Raw genomic sequence first — 18,574 nt, 5'->3', positions numbered from 1 at the left:
TGTCTGTGGGAGATGCAGCATGGCCGGGGGGACCTAGCCAGCAGAGGAGAATGGGACCCAAACGGCACCTCCCCGGGGGCACCAGCAGAGACGTGTTCTGGTTTGCAGGGGTGCCTCCGACGGGTGCCGGTTTCGGCGGAGAAGGATGTGCGTGGCCGGGGATTTGCTGTGGCCGCAAACCCAGTTTCCCAACAGTTCCTGCCGGGACCGAACCCTCGAAGGGCTCTTGAAACTTTGCCAAGTTCAGTGCCAGATAAGATAAAAGCACCTCTATTGTCCTTGGGGAGCGTTGTGGGCTTGCCAGACGGTGACATTCACCGCCCTCTCCAGATAGCAGGTGTGCAGCCGATTGGCGCAGCCAGCCAGTGCCTGGAGCAATAAGCCGCTATCTGCGTGGGCCGGCTGGACGGGGAAGTCAGGTAACAAAGAAGCTCTTGTAGGCTGTGCAGATAAGCAGACAGACCTTTCGTGTCACCGGGGACAAGTGATGAGCTGCGTATCTCCTTGCGGGAAGAAGGCGGAGAAGGAATGAGACCGGGGGTCAGATACATCCCCCCTTTTGCCGTGGGAAGCTCGGCTGGCTCTGGGCAGAGCCAGGGTGTGTCTATCAAGGCCAGAGAGCGAGATGAGGAGGGTTTTAGCAGGGACCACAGCGTATCCGTCTAATCCGACGGGCTGGTCAGCGCTGGGGGGACACGTGCCTGCCTCCGGCCCTGTGATCTCTAGCCCGATATGCAGTGGGAAGCTGTCCCACGCCCCAGAGGCTGGTTTATTGCCCCTCCGTCGCCCTTCGGCCCGTGAAAGTGAAAGGCGGAGCTCAATCTCCTGTTAATCGCTTGCCAAGGTGTGAGGCAAAGGTTCCCGGCGCAGTGGGGTGAGGATGGGCACAGGGACGGGAGAGGGGCAGCGCCACGGGGCATTGCTCCCCTGACGCTCAGGGTAAAGGATGAAGACGCTGCTGGCCCTTGTCCTCCTCCTCTTCCTCAGGCGCTTGGCGTCTTCGCACCGGCCAGGAGGTGAGTGCAGCCAGTGGTGAGACTCCTGTCTCAAGCGCATCTGGTGTTTACTGAGTTCGTTAAGTTCTCCGGAAGTTCCCACGCCGGGGATGCAGCCGTGAGGTCTCCGCAGGACCTCCGGGTCCCCTCGTCATTTACCATCCCAGATCCAGATACCCCTCTGCCCCCTCTAGGGTCCCGGTGAGACGGGGTCCAGGGCAGAGGCAAGGAGATCTGGGGCAGGGGGGCAGGAGGGGTGAAAAGGTTTCATACAAACAAGAGGGAGTCATTTTTGACCCAACACGTAACTCACCTGTGGAACTCCCTGCCACAGGATATTGTGATGGCCAAAAGCATAACTGGGGTCTGAAGAAAACTAGATAAGTTCACAGAGGATCGGACCATCGATGGCTGATGGCCAAGAGGGTCAGGGCGACCCGAAACCTCTGGCTACTGGAGGCTGGGAGTTTGTGGTGTGGTCGGAGCTGAGTTGGGCCCAGGATACAAGAGAGACAAGATGGGGGAGGTAATTGCTTCTGTCGGGGAGAGAGACGAGTTTACACAGAGCTTGGTTCCAGGCCTGGGAAAGGGACTTCCAGCGTCACAGCAAAATGCAAGGTGGGGCCGATTATGTAGCATGTATTGTAAAAAGAAGAACAGGAGTACTAGTGGCACCTTAGAGACTAACAAATTTATTAGAGCATAAGCTTTCGTGGACTACAGCCCACTTCTTCGGATGCATATAAGGTGCCACAAGTACTCCTGTTCTTCTTTTTGCGGATACAGACTAACACGGCTGCTACTCTGAAACATGTATTGTAAGGGACCATTCAAGGGGAAGTGGCCCGTTAACACCACAGCAGTCCTAGGACAATACAGGGGGGTTAGTGCTCCCTGATGTTTGGTGTCTGGCGGAGTGATGAGTTTCAGCTCCCGGCTCGTCTCTGGGCGGCGGGGGGCAGGTTTGCTTTGCAGACCAGGCCGAGAGCTCAGACAGGAGGCGATCGCTTTGGGAGAAGGGTTCGCCCACTGGTGACCGGGCGGTTTTTGTCTTTGATCATTTTCCTGCGTGAGTTCAACCCTGGGGGCGCTGGCCTGGTTCCCCCCCACGTAATGGCTGGTGAGGTATTCAGCGCCCTGGAGGCGGTACCCCAGGCGGGCGTGGGACCCCTGGATCTGGAAATGAAGGGGGGGGGTTGTGCCCCTTGTTCCGGCAGAGGCTGGCTCCCCTTGGAGTTGGTGGGTCCTGGTCTGCAGGGCGCTGGCGCCCGATGATGAGTCTGGAGAGGTTTGGGGTTGTTCAAAGGCCAGAAGAGGGGGTTCGGGAAGGATTTCTTCCAGGGCGGGGTCTGGGTTGTAATTGTTTGATGACACCCCCTATGCGTGGTGGGTGACGCTAGGAGTGTGCGGTTGGAAGTGGGAGGTTATTTCTCTCAGCGTATGTGGATGGCCAGTTCCGTGCTGCGATCTACTTCTCCAGGTGAGCAGCCCTGTTTGGTGAAGGTGGGATTGAGCGTGTGACGGTGCGTATCCTGGACTCGGCGCTTATTCTGCGGCCTCGGCGGGCCTGGCTGCAGATCACCGGTGTCTTAGTGCGTTCAGGGTGGTGGCGGGTCTGGGAAGGGAGGCGGGGCGATCTGGGGGGCTCTTGGAGACGGTTATCTGTCCGATTCCACTATTAAAGCTAATTGTGTCGAGGAAGCTGACGTTGGCGCGGGCGAGCTTGATGGAGGTGGTTGAAGTTGTGAAATCTCTGAAAGTTTCGGTCATCTGTCCAGACATGTGTCATGGGTGGGCGGGGAAGGGGGAGGGAATCTCTCTGTACGGCCCTGTTCTGCGCACTCCTCCGGCATACGGGGGAAAGAGAAGGGGACAGCATGGTTCTGCTGGGAGATTCCAGGAACGGGGAGGGGACCGGCACCAAGGCAGGTGTTTATGGGTGAGGGGGAAGGTGAATCCTCTGCTGCCAGGATCCAGGACTTAGGGACATTTTCACCATCTAGCCCATGTCAGCCGATTTCACCCGCTTCCCCCTGCATGAGCCCCGTAATTTGCCAACAGTTACAAGTTGCCACAGAGCTTCTGTAGGTCTTTGAGCTGGAGTTCCCGGGAGCAGGGGAAACGGGGCTCCCGCAGCACAGCTTGGAAAGGACAGACTCGGAGGTGGGTCGTTTGCGCCCGTCACTCGAGTTGTCCCCCCGAAATCCTTTGATCTATTCTCCCAGGGCTCAGCGTAGGAGAGACCCGAACCCAGCCGTGCAATGTTCTCCCCGCAGGACCCCCATGGCGGCCGGAGAGGGAAACGCTGCATGAAGGAGGCGACGCACCAGCCAGGGGCTGGGGTGCTGGGGCGCCCACGGGTGCCGGAGCAGGCGTTTGGGGTGATCTCGCACCTGGCGTGAGGGTAGAGGCCGGGAACCCCCGGCACCCGGCGAAGCATGAGGAGACCGAGCGCAGGATTCCAGTGCCAGGAGAGAGACACAACACCAGCGACTTCACAGGCTCTCCCGGCAGCCCCGCTGCGGCCAGGCCACTGCCCGTCCCCCAGGGCCCCGGCACCACGGCCAGGCCAGCTCCCCCAGCTAACGCCTCGGCCACACCCGTCCCGGCTGCCAGCCCCAGGGCCTCGGCCGCCATCACCCCCCACACCCCTGCTACACCCGCCACTGTCTCTGCCGTAATCACGGCTACACCCGCCGCTGCTGTAACCACAGTGACACCCATCACCGCCACAAGCACTACCGCCGCCTCAAGTACAACCGCCGCTACCCTCATTCTCACAACTACACCTATCACCACCTCCACTACCCCCACAACTACACCTTACGCTTCACCCCATACTGACACCACCATAACTACACCTAACACTACACTCTCCACCTCAACCACAGCAACACCTGACACTACACCCACCACCAACACCTCAGCTATCCCAACAACTACACCTTACATTCCACCCCTTACTGACATAATCACCACCACCACAACTACACCTAACACTACATTCACCAACAACACCACAACTACATCATCAACAACTAAACCCACCACCTCCACAACTACACCTGAGACTTCACCCCTTACTGCTACTATCACCACTACACCTAACACCACACTCGCTACCAACACCACAACTACACCTAACACTACACTTGCCACCTCCACCACAACTACATCATCTACAACTACACCCTCCACCTCTGCAACTACACCTGACACTCCACCCCTTACTGATACCATCACCACTACACCTAACACTACACTCACTACCAACACCACAACTACACCTAACACTACACTCGCCACCTCCATCACAACTACACCATCTACAACTCCACCTATCACCTTCACAACTACACCTGAGACTTCAGCCCTTACTGACATAATCACCACCACAACTACCCCTAACACTACATTCACCACCAACACCACAACTACACCTTCAATAACTGAACCCAACACCTCTACAACTACACCTGAGACTTCACCCCTTACTGCTACTATCACCACTACACCTAACACCACACTCGCTACCAACACCACAAGTACACCTAACACTACACTTGCCACCTCCACCACAACTACACCATCTGCAACTACACCCTCCACCTCTGCAACTACACCTGACACTCCACCCCTTACTGATACCATCACCACTACACCTAACACTACACTCACTATCAACACCACAACTACACCTAACACTACACTCGCTGCCTCCACCACAACTATACCATCTACAACTACACCCTCCACCTCTGCAACTACACCTGACACTCCACCTCTTCCTAATACCACCACCATCACTACAGCTAGCACGACACTCGCCACCTCCACCACAACTATACCCATCACCCCAACTACACCAACCACAGCTACACCTGACACTACACCCATCACCACTACATCAGCTAACCTCACAACTACAACAACACCTACTACCACTGCCACCAACCCACCCACTTCCACAACTACCACCACCAGTGCTACACCCACTACGACTATGAGCACAAGCACTGCTGTGTCCTCGCCCAGCCCATCCTGGAGCACCACGACAGCAGGTGGGTGACTGTCTCATAGGGTGAATGTTGTGATGAGCCATATAGCCATGAATGGACATTTTGCTCTTACACATTTATACCGTGTATTTTTATGTTGTGCATTAAGAACAAATTCCCCAGTAGTGTAAATCCTAACTCCTGTCAGAACTCCTGGATTCTCTCCCGGCTCTGGGAGGGGAGTGGGGGCTGGTGGGTGAGAGCGAGGGGGCTGGGAGCCAGGACTCCTGGGTTCTCTCCCTGGCTCGGGGAGAGGAGTGGGGGCTGGTGGGTTAGAGCAGGTGGGCTGGGAGCCAGGACTCCTGGGTTCTCTCCCTGGCTCTGGGAGGGGAGGGGGGGTGAGAGCGGGGGGGCTGGGAGCCAGGACTCCTGGGTTCTCTCCCCGGCTCTGGGAGGGGAGTGGGGGCTTGTGGGTCAGAGCAGGGGGGGCTGGAGCCAGGACTCCTGGGTTCTCTTCCTGGCTTTACCATGGTCTCTTGGTGGTAGGTCACTGATTTCTCTGTTCTCTCCCCCACGTACCAGCGCTAATGACAGTGACCAACCTCTGTACGGTGCTTTGCTGGCTGGGGCTGGGGCTGCCTGGGAGGGGGCCGGGGGTTGTCCTGTCCCACCTGGTGCTGAGCTGCTGGATGACGGTTTGTCTCTTTCAGCGCCCTGTCAGAACGGTGGCACTCCAAATGGCACCGAGTGCCTCTGCCTGGCTGGCTACTTCGGCCCCCGCTGTGAGTTACTGGACACCAGGTTCTGCCAGAACGGGGGGGTCTGGACCGGGGCAGAATGCAAATGCCCCCCCTTCTTCCAGGGGCCAGAATGCGAATTCGCCGTGGGCACCATCACACTCCAAGTCGGTAGGAAGCTCTGCTTCGGTGTCCGGGTTAGACCAGCCCAGCTCCGTGCCCTCTGAGTGCCCTGTGAAGTCCGGACTGGAGCATCCCGGCCAGGCCATGAGCCAGGCCCGTCCTCCCTCACCTGGGAGAATAAAGGTTTGGTGCCTGGATCCGAGGGTGACCAGTGTCATGGAGTGTGGGGGAGTCAGGACCCTGCACCCCTCTTCTTGGGATTCCCCGGGACCCTCAGCCAGCCAGGAGAACAGAAGGTTTATTAGATGACAGGAGCACAGTCCCAAGCAGAGCGTGTAGGTACAACCAGAACCCCTCAATCAAGTCCTTTTGGGGAGCGCAGGGAGCTTAGACCCCAGCTTGGGGTTCCCTGTGTTGCAACTCCCAGCCCCAAACTGAAACTCCCAAATCCCTCCAGCAGCTCCTCTCTTCCCCCTCCCCCCTGCTCCTCCTCTCCTTTGTCCAGTCTCCCAACCCCCCTCCTGGCTCAGGTAGCTTCCTGCAAGGGAAGTCCCCCGTCCCCAATGCAACCCCCCTGCAACATTCCCAGGTCAAATTTGCCCCACTCCCTGCCCCGCTCCCTGCTCCCTCCCTGCCCCGCTCCCTGCTCCGCTCCCTGCTCCGTCACACCCAGACGTCCTGATATTATCGGGACCATCCCGTTATTAGAAGCTTTGTCTTATACACGCAACTATCCCCTTTTTCCCGATTTTTCACACTTGCGCTCTGGTCACTCCAGGCCTGTCTGTGCTGGATAAACCAGTTTAATTCCTGGTCTGCTAAGGATGAGGACAGCATGGAGGGTGGGTAGGGAGACGGGTAACTGCTTATAATAGTTGGGACACCCCCCATTCAGGGCCCCCACTGGCTCCTTCATAAAACCAAAGTTTTATTTGGCACCGAAAAGGGCTTTTTTTATGGAAACAAAAATAATTCACAGGAACATTTTGATTCCCCCTCCCAAAATTCCCCATTTTCCACTAAGTTGCCGGATGTTGTGTTTGTGTTTCATATTCAGGTGTCTCCCCCGCGCCCCCCCCCCCCCCCCCACATACACACACGTAGGGTGACCAGACAGCAAATGTGAAAAATCGGGACGGGGGTGGGGGTAATAGGAGCCTATATAAGAAAAAGACCCAAAAATCGGGACTGTCCCTATAAAATCAGGACATCTGGTCACCCTACACACACACTCCCAGTGCCAGTGTCGATGGTTGGTTTGATTATTTTTTTTATCACACGGCGGGAAAACATTTTCCAATAGGGCCAGTTTGGATTTTCCAAAATCAAAACACTTTTGTCTCCAGAAATTCCAATTTTTGAACCAAAAACCTAAACAAATCAGAAAAAAAAAAACACCCAAGAATGTCAGACAAGAAAGACTTCAGGTGGCTGTGAAATGTTAGTGATATTTCAAGTCACTCCAGGGCCCTGCTGCTCCGTCTAGTCCAGGCTGGAGCCCCCCAGTCACCCACTTACTGCTGTGGGCAGGACCCTGGAGGCTCCAGTTCCACCCCATAGTGCCCAGCCCCAGAGAAATTCCCAGAGCCGAGCGATCAGAAAAGCCTCCCACTGTGACCTAACCATCGCCCGTGACAGAGACGCCAGCCCGACCCACGGGAAGCTGTTCTGAGGGTTCGTTCCCCTGATCCGGAAAAGAATTGGCCCCGGATTTCCAGTCTGAATTTGTCTGGCTTCGACTCCCAGCCCTTGGCTTGGGTTGGACCTGGACTGGCGAGGCTGTTAAATGTTTGTTCCCCCTGTCGGTACTTCCGGACCGGGACCGTGTCACCCGTTCACCTGCGCTGTGTTGAGCTAATTCGATCGAGATCTTTGAGGCTCTTCTCTGACCCCCACCTCCATGGACCCACGTCCCGCTGTGGGATCCGGCAGCCCAGAGCCAGCATCATAGACTCACAGAATCTCAGGGCTGGAAGGGACCTCAGGAGGTATCTAGTCCAACCCCCTGCTCAAAGCAGGACCAATTCCCAACTAAATCATCCCAGCCAGGGCTTTGTCAAGCCGGTTCTTAAAAACCTCGAAGGAAGGAGATTCCACCACCTCCCTAGGTAACGCATTCCAGTGCTTCACCACCTCCTAGTGACACAGTGTTTCCTAATAGATTCATAGATTCTAGGACTGGAAGGGACCTCGAGAGGTCATCGAGTCCAGTCCCCTGCCCGCATGGCAGGACCAAATACCGTCTAGACCATCCCTGATAGACATTTATCTAACCTACTCTTAAATATCTCCAGAGATGGAGATTCCACAACCTCCCTCGGCAATTTGTTCCAGTGTTTAACCACCCTGACAGTTAGGAACTTTTTCCTAATGTCCAACCTAGACCGCCTAATAGCCTAATAGCCAACCTGGACCTCCCCCACTGCAACTTGAGACCATTGCTCCTTGTTCTGTCATCTGCCACCACTGTGAACAGCCGAGCTCCATCTTCTTTGGAACCCCCCTTCAGGTAGTTGAAGGCAGCTATCAAATCCCCCCTCATTCTTCTCTTCTGGAGACTAAACAATCCCAGTTCCCTCAGCCTCTCCTCATAAGTCATGTGCCCCAGCCCCTGATCATTTTTGTTGCCCTCCGCTGGACTCTTTCCAATTTCTCCACATCCCGTCTGTAGTGGGGGGTCCTGGTCCCGCAGGGCGCAAAGTGGGTGCCTGGCTCCTGGGGATTCTCACTGGGGTTTCTGGTCTCTCCCCCGCCAAGAGGTGAATGTGACGATGGACGTGAAGCTGCAGGTGATCAACCGCGAGTTCACTGCTGACCTGGCCAACGCCTCCTCCCCGGCCTGGCGAGGGTTCGGGGCCTTTTTCACACAGCAGGTGAGCCCCGGGGGAGAAACCGGGATGAGAGGAAAACCTGGTAGGGGGGTGTCAGGGTGAGAGGCCTCCGGCTGGGGCCAGAGCCACGCGCTGCCTCAGTTTCCTTAGCTGTGTAATGGGGAGGAATGGACCTGAGTCGGGGGGGGGGGGGGGGGTTCCCAGCGTTGGTTTGCTGGCGAGGGCCGAGCTGGGGGCACTGGCAGCATCCGTGGTGTGGCTGGGAGCCCCACCGGCCCCTGGGTTCCCCCCTCCCCAGCTTGGTGCACGTGGGCCAGGGCAGCCCCGGCTGGTGATGTGTGTCCCCTTTCCCTTCCAGATCAAGCCGGTTTATAGCCAGATCCCGGGGTTTCAGGACCTGGAGATCCTGGAGCTCACGTGAGTGTCAGAAACCTGGGACCCCCGGCGCCACCCATGGGCCCCAATCACTGGGGCCCCAATCACTGGCACCCCCGGGTGGGTAGCAGATGTTCCTGCTAAGATCCCCCACCCGACCCCCTGCCAGCACCGACATGTCGAAAACGGCCGGGGGGGGGGGGCGGGGCGTAGCAGGCTGCTTGCACAGAAAGGGAGGGATCCGTGTGTGTGTGTGTGTGTGTGTCTTTGCACGTGTGTGAGCAGGTGTGTCCTTGCGTGTGTGTGTGTGTGCAAACATGTGTCCTTGTGCGTGTGTGTGCATGTGTGTGTACGTGTGTGTGCCTGTCTATGCAAGTGTGTATGTGTGTGTGTGTGTCCATGCACATGTGTGTGTGAGCACGTTTGTGTGCACATGTGTGTGCTGCTACCTTGCTACCTCGGATGCACCACTCCCCAGCCACACATGGGGCGATGATGGAGGCTGACCTGGGCCAGGGACGGGGGGCACCCCACACAGTGGAGCAGCCCCCGGGTCCCCAGGACTCTCTCCTGGCAGGTCCCCATGGGTGGGGCAGGGGAGGCGGGCGCAGGCTGATGGGCCCCGGGCGTTTGCTTCCCCAGGCTGGGCAGCGTTGTGGTGGCCCACAGGGTGGCCCTGGCCGTCCCTGTCACCGCCCAGCTCGAGGCCACGCTGGAGAACCTGCCCCAGCGGCTGGAAGAAGAGATCAGGCTGGCGGCCCGCGACCAGGTCGTCTGCACCAGCAGCTCGCGTGAGTCTCTGCCCCCCGGCGGGGGCGGGGGGAGACACACAGGGCAGCGAACCCCCCACACACACACAGGCCTCGACCCCCTTCCTGTCCTGGGCGGGGACGTTTCAGACTGCACCAGCGTGGCAGTGATTGGGGAGGGAGGGTGGATGGAGGGGGTAGGGGTAGAGGGGATGGGGGGTGGATAGGGGGGTTGGATGGACAGAGGGACGTATCTGGGGAGGAGGGAGGGAGAGGTGGATGGACAGACAGCAGGACGTATCTGGGGCGGGACGGGCAGAGGGATGGAGAGGGGGAAGGAGGATGGCGGGGGCGGATGGGTGGATGGACGGACAGCGGGACATATCTGGGGCGGGACAGGCAGAGGGACACTCTAGCAAAGCCGGGAGGGGGGCAGTTTGCCCCCTCGCTGCCCGGGACGTCCCCAGCCGCCAGACACCCAGGGCGTCCCTCTCGGTCTCTCTCCGTCCCCAGGGGCTCTGTGTTTCAATCCCTCCTCCACCAAGGTGACTGGGCGGACAACGACAGAGTTCAACGGTGCAGGTGAGCCCCTCACCCTGCTCCCTTGTGGGATGTCGCACCCCCAGAACTGCCTCCTCCCCCACCGCTCTCTCACCGGCCCCTCCTCTCCCCTCCCCAGAGTTCTGCAGGCAGACGCTGCCCCCCGGATACAACGCCCACTTCTTCCCCCGCCCGACGCCCGACGGCTTCACCTGCGCCTCCCTGTGCAGTGTGGGGGTGCCGGGCGCCCTCGGCTGCAATGCAGGACAGTGCCGGGTGTCCCGCGCCGGCGCCCACTGCCGGTAAGTGTCACCCGCGCCCCCGCGGCGAGGGTCCCTCCCGTACAGCGGGGAAATGAGACACACAGCCCGGGTCCCACCCTGGCCAGGGAGCTCCCCCTTCCCGGCCCTGTCCATAACCCCAACCCGTATCCCCCGCCCCCCGGCCCTGTGCCCTAGCCCCCATTCCCCTCTCGGAGGGGATCCTCCCCCACCCTTGCTCCGTGCCTAGGCCTGGCCAAGGTCGACAGCAACTGGCGATGTCTATTTTGAAGCGTTTTCTTTTTCGGTTTGGATCCGTTCACATGCTCACGGTCGCTAGCAGACAAAGGTCCAGCCCGGTTGGGGTGACCAGACAGCAAGTGTGAAAAATCGGGGCTGGGGGTGGGGGGGTATTAGGCGCCTATCTAAGAAAAAGCCCCAAATATCAGGACTGTCCCTATAAAATCAGGATGTCTGGTCACCCTAAGCCCGGAGGCTGACGCAAGACAAACACCGGCTAGAAATAAGGCACCAAATTCCCAACTGGGAGGTTTATTAACCACGGGAACAATTTTCCCCGGGGTCCTGCTAGAGTCTCTGTCATGGGCAAGTTTTAACTCCAGACTGGCTGTTTCTAACGCATCTGCCGCGGGGATTATCTGGAGGCAGGTTTCTGGCCTGTGTGATACAGGGGAGCAGACAAGATTAGGGTCACCCGACAGCATGTGTGAAAATTCAGGACAGATTTTTTCGGGGGGTGGGGTGCATAGTTGCCTATATAAGACAAAGCCCCTAATATCGGGACCTTCGGCCATCCTTAGACGAGAGGATCACAATGGTCCCGTCCGGCCTTGGAATCGAATCCCTGACGTTTTGGGGGATTGGACCATGGCAGGGTGAGACAGCCGCTGTTTTAATGACAATAGGCGCCGAGGGGCAGAGCGTGAAGCTTTTTATAACCACCAGAAACCAGCCACTGTCAGCGTCACAGCAGGTCAAAAGCCACAAGGCCCCCAGCCTTAACGTGTCAGCCCTCGGCCAGCGTCCTGCCGGCTTCACCCATCTGCACCGGGGCCAGGGGAATGGCACGGGCGTCCCGTGAAACGGGCCTTTACCGATTTAAAACTCAAATCGTTCCAAGTCTGCCTATGCCCTGACCCCCGACCTCTAACCCTAACCCCGACCCCTGACCCTTACTCTGATCCTAATCCCTGACCTCTGACCCTAGATCCTAACCTTGATCCCTGACCCTAATCCTTTGCCGATTTAAAACTCAAATCGTTCCAAGCCTGCCTATGCCCTGACCACCGACCTCTAACCCTAACCCTGACCTGCTACCCTGATCCTAATCCCTGACCTCTAACCCTAACCCTAGACCCTAACCTTGACCCCTGACCCTAACCCTAACCCTTTACCGATTGAAAACTCAAATTGTTCCAAGCCTACCTAACCCCTGACCCTAACCCCTGACCCCTGACAAAAAAAACTGACTGACGCTAAGCCCTGACCCCTAACCCCAACCCTAACCCTAACCCTGACCCCAACCCAAATCTTAAACCCGTAACCCTCACCCCTCTTCTCCCTTGGGCAGGGAAGTCTCTGTCTCCCCCCCAGCCATAACCCCTGACTCTAGCCCCATTGAGGGGGTGGAGCAGACGGGGAAGGGGCTCAGGGCCCGTTCTCACTTGCTGCGTCTCCCCCCCCCCCCCCCCCAGCTGCCCGGTGAGCGGCCGGTTCTGGTACTTGGGAGCGAGCTGCGAGGTGCAAATTGACCGGGTCGGCGGCACCGTCAGCATCGTCGTCATCGCGGCCTTCGTGCTGCTCAATGGCGCCCTCCTGCTGGTGAGAGACCCCGCCTGGCCCGGGGGGGGGGGGCTGGACCCCTGGAGAGGTGGGGGGGACACCCTGGGGAGGTGTGTGTGGGGCCTGCGACTGGCTCCCCTGGGATATTGTGGGAGGGGGGACCCTGTGACTGCCCCCCCAGTGAGGGGTGGGACCCTGTGAATGGCTCCCCTGGAGCGCTGTGGGGCGGGACCCTGTGGCTGCCCCCCCCGGTGAGGAGTGGGAAGGACGCTGCAGCTGGCCCCTAGGGAGCTGTGGGGGGGGACCCTGCGGCTGTCTCCCCGGGAGGAGTGGGGGGGGACCCTTAGGCTGGCCCCTGGGTGGTGGGGGGGGACCCTGCGGCTGTCTCCCCGGTGAGGAGTAGGGGGGGACCCTGCAGCTGGCCCCTGGGGAGCTGTAGGGGGGGGAACCCTGCGGCTGACCCCTCCCCCATGGAGGTGGGGGGGGCACTTTTCTGTTTATGCTCCTTCCTTGCAAGATCTCACAACTCTTCTCTGTGTCACCCCTTCCCCACTTTTGGCTGCAGACCTACAGGTCAAAGGTCAGGGCGTGCCTGTGCTGCCATTGGGGGCGTTGACGTCACCGCCTCCCCCCTGGCCTGGCCCCCAGGGGAGCCAACGGGCCCGGCCCCGTGGGGGGAGGGGAGCCCCGTGCAGCTGACCGACGCTGACTGGAACCTGGGCTGGGTCACCCAGCACCATGGTGAGGGGGGCACATGTCCTATCTGGGATCTGTACAGCACCTGGCGCGACGGGGAACCCTGGTCTTGGCTGGGGCCGCTAGGATCTGCCAAGATCCCCACCGCACTGCTTTCACGAGTGGACAGGAAGCCGCTGGAACGCCGACCGCTGACCACATGGGCTGACAGCGGGGACTTCTGGGGAGGGGGGTTTTCGTGGGCGCTCGATGCGTCTCAGCCGGATCCCGCCCTCTGGGACTGTCGGCCCCGGGACGCAGACTGAGCATAACACTGGCCGTGCAGGGACCCCCCCCGCCCCCGGAGCTTCGGGGGGGAGCAGACAGAGCTAGGCGATTCGCCGAGGGATCCAGCCCCCGTCGTCCTGCCCCAGCTCCGGGCAGGCAGAGGTTTCGGGGCACCCCGAGCAGGGGGATGTGCCACCAACCCTCTTGGTGAATAGCCAGGCATGGCCCCATCCATCAATGGGGAGGACGGGGTGGGACCAGGGGACAGGCTCAGGTTAGTGACAGGAGCAGGGGTAGGTTTGGGGTTATGATGGGCTGGGGGTAGGTTTGGGGTTGCGACAGGAACTGGGGTAGGTTTGGGGTTATGACGGGCTGGGGGCAGGTTTGGGGTTATGACGGGCTGGGGGTAGGTTTGGGGTTGCGACAGGAACTGGGGTAGGTTTGGGGTTACGGCGGGAGCTGAGGTAGGTTTGGGGCTAACGGCAGGGGGTGGGGGTAGGTTTGGGGTTAATGGCAGGCGCTGAGGTAGGTTTGGGGTCGATGGAACAGGAGCAGGAGGCCAGAGGCAGGAGGCGGGTGAGGGAACCCACGTTAAATGGGCCGTCAGACCCACAGGGGGGCTCATATGGGACCCCGAGGAAAAGGGGGCAGAGAGACCGGCGCGGCGAGCGAGCACATCCTGCCAGCAGAACCCTGGCCCCTCTGAATCCTAACGTCACCTTTGTCTGTCCTAGAGCCACGTGCTCACAAACAGACGTGGCGACATAACCCGGTGAGACATACAGAGGTGCAAACAGGCTAACAGCCACCCGCAGCCACGCACCCCCTGCACACAGAAATTCACCACACACCTGCACCCCCATGGGGCCCGTGACACACACGCACAAACCACAGACCCCCCCATGCACACAAACAGCCATGCAGGTGTGACGGAGCAGGGAGCAGGGCAGATTTGACCTGGGAATGTTGCAGGGGGATTGCAGTGAGGAGGGGGGACTTCCCTTGAAGGAAGCTACCTGAGCTGTAACCTGAGCCAGGAATGGGGGTGGGGAGAATTAACACCTTCTGCCCGGGAGACTGAACAAAGGAGAGGAGCAGCGGGAGGAGTGGGGAGTTTAGTTTCGGTTGGGGCTGGGTGGTGCAACGCAGGGAACCCCAAGCTGGGGTCCAAGCTCCCTGAACCTCCCAGAGGGACCTAATTGAGGGGGTCTGGTCGTACCTACACGCTCTGCTTGAGACTGTGTTCCTGTCCTTAAATAAACCTTCTGCTTTACTGGCTGGTTGAGAGTCGCAGTGAATCGCAGGAAGCCGGGGGTGCAGGGCCCTAACTCCCCCACACTCCGCAACAACTGGTGGCAGCGGCGAGATCTACTGCACCCCGTGGACGGCGCTTCCTGCAGTAAGTAACTGGGGAGCAGTAAAACGAAGGGGGATTGACGGGGACCAGGCCGGCTGAAGAGTGGGAGAGAGACGGTTATTACCCCTGGGAGTGTGTGACCAGCGAGAAGGACTTTTGCAGTAACAGGGTCCCCCGGGGGGATCGCAGCGAGTGGTCCCAAGGGCGGAGGAGTCTGCAGTTCGACCCTGGCAGAGAGGCGGTGACCTCGAGAAGGGCTGGCACACTAGGGGTCCCCCTGGGAACTGTGGGGAGCTGTGAGCACACAGGCCGGTGAGTGGCGAGCAGGAAGATGTATGCCAAGCGGCTTAAGAGCGACCTGGTGGAGCTGTGCAAGCAGAGGCGGCTGCGCATTGGGAGGCTCACTAAAGAACAGCTCATTGCCCGGCTGGAGGAGGAAGATCGCGCGAATGAACTGATCCCTGTGTCTCAGGGAAGCAGCCTGGCAAATGCAGCGCAGGCACCAGTGTCTGTCCCAGCTGGGAGTGGTCAGCCGGCTGCTGAGGGCTTCCCGAGACCCCTTCTTCCTATGCCTAGGGGAAGGGTGGGGAGGAGCCCAGCAAATACCGAAGGCGCCGTGACCCCCCCGGCCAGCAGGGGATCCCCCCGGCGAAGCTCGCCGGCCAGCAGAGGATCCTCCCGGCGACGTTCGGCATCCGGGGAGCGGAATTGGCTGGAATGGGAGAAAGAGCTAAAACTGAGAGAGCTGGAGGATCGTGAACAACAGAGACAGCATGAAGAGAGACAGCGTCAGCATGAACGGGAGGAGAAAGAGAGACAGCATCAGCATGAACGGGAGGAGAATGAGAGACAGAGACAGGAGAATGAGAGACAGCGTCAGCATGACCTGGAACTGGCGAGACTGAGGGGCAGCGAACCCCCGGCTGCGGTGAGTGAGGGGGGACCCAGGACTGCACGGAGCTTTCATAAGTGCATCATGGCCCCATACAAGGAGGGGGAGGACATGGATGACTTCCTGGAGGCCTTTGAGACGGCCTGCGAGCTGCACCGGGTTGATCCCGCGGACAAACTCCAGGTCCTTACCCCCTTACTGGACCCCAAAGCCGTGGCATTGTACCGCCAAGTGGGAGAGGCAGAGAAAGGGGACTACGAACTATTCAAAAAGGCCCTGCTACGTGAGTTTGGGCTGACTCCTGAGATGTACCGGGAAAGGTTCCGGAGTCAGGATAAAACCCCTGAGATCTCATATCTGCAACTAGCCGTCCGCATGGAAAGATACGCCAGCAAGTGGGCTGGTGGGGCCCAGACGAAGGAGGACCTGATTAAACTGCTGGTACTGGAGCAACTGTATGAGCGGTGCCCATCCGACCTGAGGCTGTGGTTGGTGGACAGAAAGCCAGAGAACCCGCGACACGCAGGGCAGCTGGCTGATGAGTTTGTAAAGAGCCGGTCAGGGGGTGGCAGGGAGGAGCCCCAAAGGAACAGGCCCGCCGCGATGCAGAGAGAGAGTCACCCTGGGACCTCCCAAAAGGGGAATATGGGGAATCCCCTCCCACGGGGAATGCCCAGCATCAGGGACAACCGACCGGCTCGAGGGGACCCACGGGACATGAGCTGCTATTACTGCGGCCGAAGAGGCCACGTTCGGGCCCAGTGCCCCAAGCTCAAGGACAGACTGAGCAGACCGAACCCGCACCGGGTTAACTTGGTAGAGGCCCAGACGGACGAGGGGCAGGCTTCTCACGCAAGAGGGGCTGGCAGCTTATCAACTGCTCAAGAAAGAGAAGGGCCCCAGGCCAGCTTCTCTGGGGGGCCAGATGCTCCGGATTCAAAGTTCTCCGTTTACAGGGTTGGCGCGGGGCTGTCCCTGCGGAGCGAGTGCCTTGTTCCCCTGGAGGTGGATGGGAAGAAAGTTTATGGATACTGGGACACGGGCGCAGAGGTGACACTGGCCCGGCCCGAGGTGGTGGCCCCAGATCGGGTGGTGCCCAACACCTTCCTGACCCTGACCGGGATGGGCGGGACCCCATTCAAGGTTCCCGTAGCGAGGGTACACCTGAAATGGGGGGCCAAGGAGGGCCCCAAGGACGTGGGAGTGCACCACCATTTGCCCACTGAGGTGTTGATGGGGGGGGACCTAGAGGACTGGCCAAGCAGCCCCCAGACCGCCTTAGTCGTGACCCGTAGCCAGAGCCGGCGAGGGGCACTACGCCCTGACCTTGGGAAGGATGTCCCACCGGAGGCACCGAACCCTTCCTGGGTGGGGAGGGAACACCTAAGGACAGGCCGCGGGGTGGCTGGGGCTTCCGACCCAGCCGACGAGAGGGAGCAGGTCCCCATTCCTTCCCCAGCCGCCGAGTTCCAGGCCGAGTTGCAGAAGGACCCCTCCCTGCGGAAGCTAAGGGGCCTGGCTGACCTCAGTGTGGTACAGACCATGAGGAGAGGATGCAAGGAGAGGTTCCTGTGGGAGAAGGGGTTCCTGTACCGAGAGTGGGCTCCCCCAGGGGAAGTGGAGTCGTGGGGGATCAGGAGGCAGCTGGTGGTTCCCCAGAAGTTTCGCCACAAGCTACTGTACCTGGCCCATGACATCCCTCTCGCAGGGCACCAGGGGATCCGGCGCACCAGGCAGAGGCTGCTACAGAACTTTTACTGGCCCGGGGTCTTCACCAACGTCCGGCAGTACTGCCGATCCTGTGACCCCTGCCAGAGGGTGGGGAAGGCCCGGGACAAGGGGAAGGCAGCATTGAGACCTTTGCCCATCATAGAGGAGCCTTTCCAGAAGGTGGCCATGGACATAGTGGGACCTCTCAGCAAGATGACCCGGTCTGGGAAGAAATACATCCTGGTGGTGGTAGATTTCGCCACCCGCTACCCCGAGGCAGTGCCCTTATCGTCCATCGAAGCAGACACTGTGGCGGATGCGCTGCTGACCATTTTCAGCCGAGTGGGGTTCCCCAAGGAAGTCTTGACGGACCAAGGGTCCAACTTCATGTCGGCCCTACTCCGGTGCTTGTGGGAGAGATGTGGGGTCCGGCACAACTGGGCCTCAGCATATCACCCCCAATCCAACGGGCTGGTGGAGAGGTTCAATGGGACGCTAAAAATGCTGCTGAAAACATTTATGAATCAGCACCCGCAGGACTGGGACAAGTACTTACCTCACCTGCTGTTTGCGTACAGGGAGGTACCCCAGGAGTCTACCGGGTTTTCGCCTTTCGAACTGCTATATGGAAGGCGGGTAAGGGGGCCCCTGGACCTGATGAGAGACGAATGGGAGGGGAAGGCCACTCCCGAGGGAGAGTTGGTGGTGGAGTATGTCCTGACCTTCCGGGAACGACTTGCCGAGCTCATGGGCCTGGCCAGGGAGAATCTGGCCAGAGCCCAGAGGAAGCAGAAGGTCTGGTATGACCGCACAGCACGGGCCCACGCCTTCGCCACTGGGGATCAGGTGATGGTCCTCATCCCCGTGAGGAAAAACAAACTCCAGGCCGCCTGGGAAGGGCCCTTCAAGGTTGTCAAGCAACTAAACGAGGTAAACTATGTGGTGGAGCTGTCGAACCGGGCACACCACCACCGGGTGTACCATGTGAATATGATGAAGCCATATTATGACAGGGGGAATATGGTGTTGGCCGTGTGCGGACATTGGGAGGGGCAGGGAGATGACCCTTTAGTAGATCTATTCCCTGGGACAAGAGTTGGCTTCCCCCTGGAAGCAATTCCCCTCTCTGATCGGCTAACCCCTGCCCAGCGACCTGAGATCGGAGGGGTGCTGCATCTGTACCAACAGCTGTTTTCCAACCAGCCTGGACGCACTAATCTGACTGTCCACCGGGTGCAGAC

The 18,574-nt window shown here is 59.5% G+C and overlaps 1 protein-coding gene across 1 annotated transcript in view; it reads left to right on the top strand.

Moving 5' to 3' along the window:
• LOC128823316 (mucin-2-like) overlaps positions 1 to 13,797 on the top strand; it is a 44,716-nt gene extending 30,919 nt beyond the window's left edge. Inside the window, exons 4-12 of the mRNA XM_054005557.1 lie at positions 3,272 to 5,056; positions 5,704 to 5,901; positions 8,611 to 8,726; positions 9,043 to 9,101; positions 9,702 to 9,850; positions 10,322 to 10,390; positions 10,488 to 10,650; positions 12,324 to 12,450; positions 12,977 to 13,797. Of these exons, the coding sequence (XP_053861532.1) occupies positions 3,272 to 5,056; positions 5,704 to 5,901; positions 8,611 to 8,726; positions 9,043 to 9,101; positions 9,702 to 9,850; positions 10,322 to 10,390; positions 10,488 to 10,650; positions 12,324 to 12,450; positions 12,977 to 13,027 (2,717 nt within the window). The 3' untranslated portion in view covers positions 13,028 to 13,797. The remainder of the gene's footprint in view (positions 1 to 3,271; positions 5,057 to 5,703; positions 5,902 to 8,610; positions 8,727 to 9,042; positions 9,102 to 9,701; positions 9,851 to 10,321; positions 10,391 to 10,487; positions 10,651 to 12,323; positions 12,451 to 12,976) is intronic.
• The last annotated feature ends 4,777 nt before the right edge of the window (positions 13,798 to 18,574 follow it).

This window comes from Malaclemys terrapin, chromosome 15, assembly GCF_027887155.1.
Source record: "Malaclemys terrapin pileata isolate rMalTer1 chromosome 15, rMalTer1.hap1, whole genome shotgun sequence".
In the NCBI taxonomy this organism is placed as follows: Eukaryota; Metazoa; Chordata; order Testudines; family Emydidae; genus Malaclemys; species Malaclemys terrapin.
This window is presented reverse-complemented; position numbering and strand designations above follow the sequence as displayed.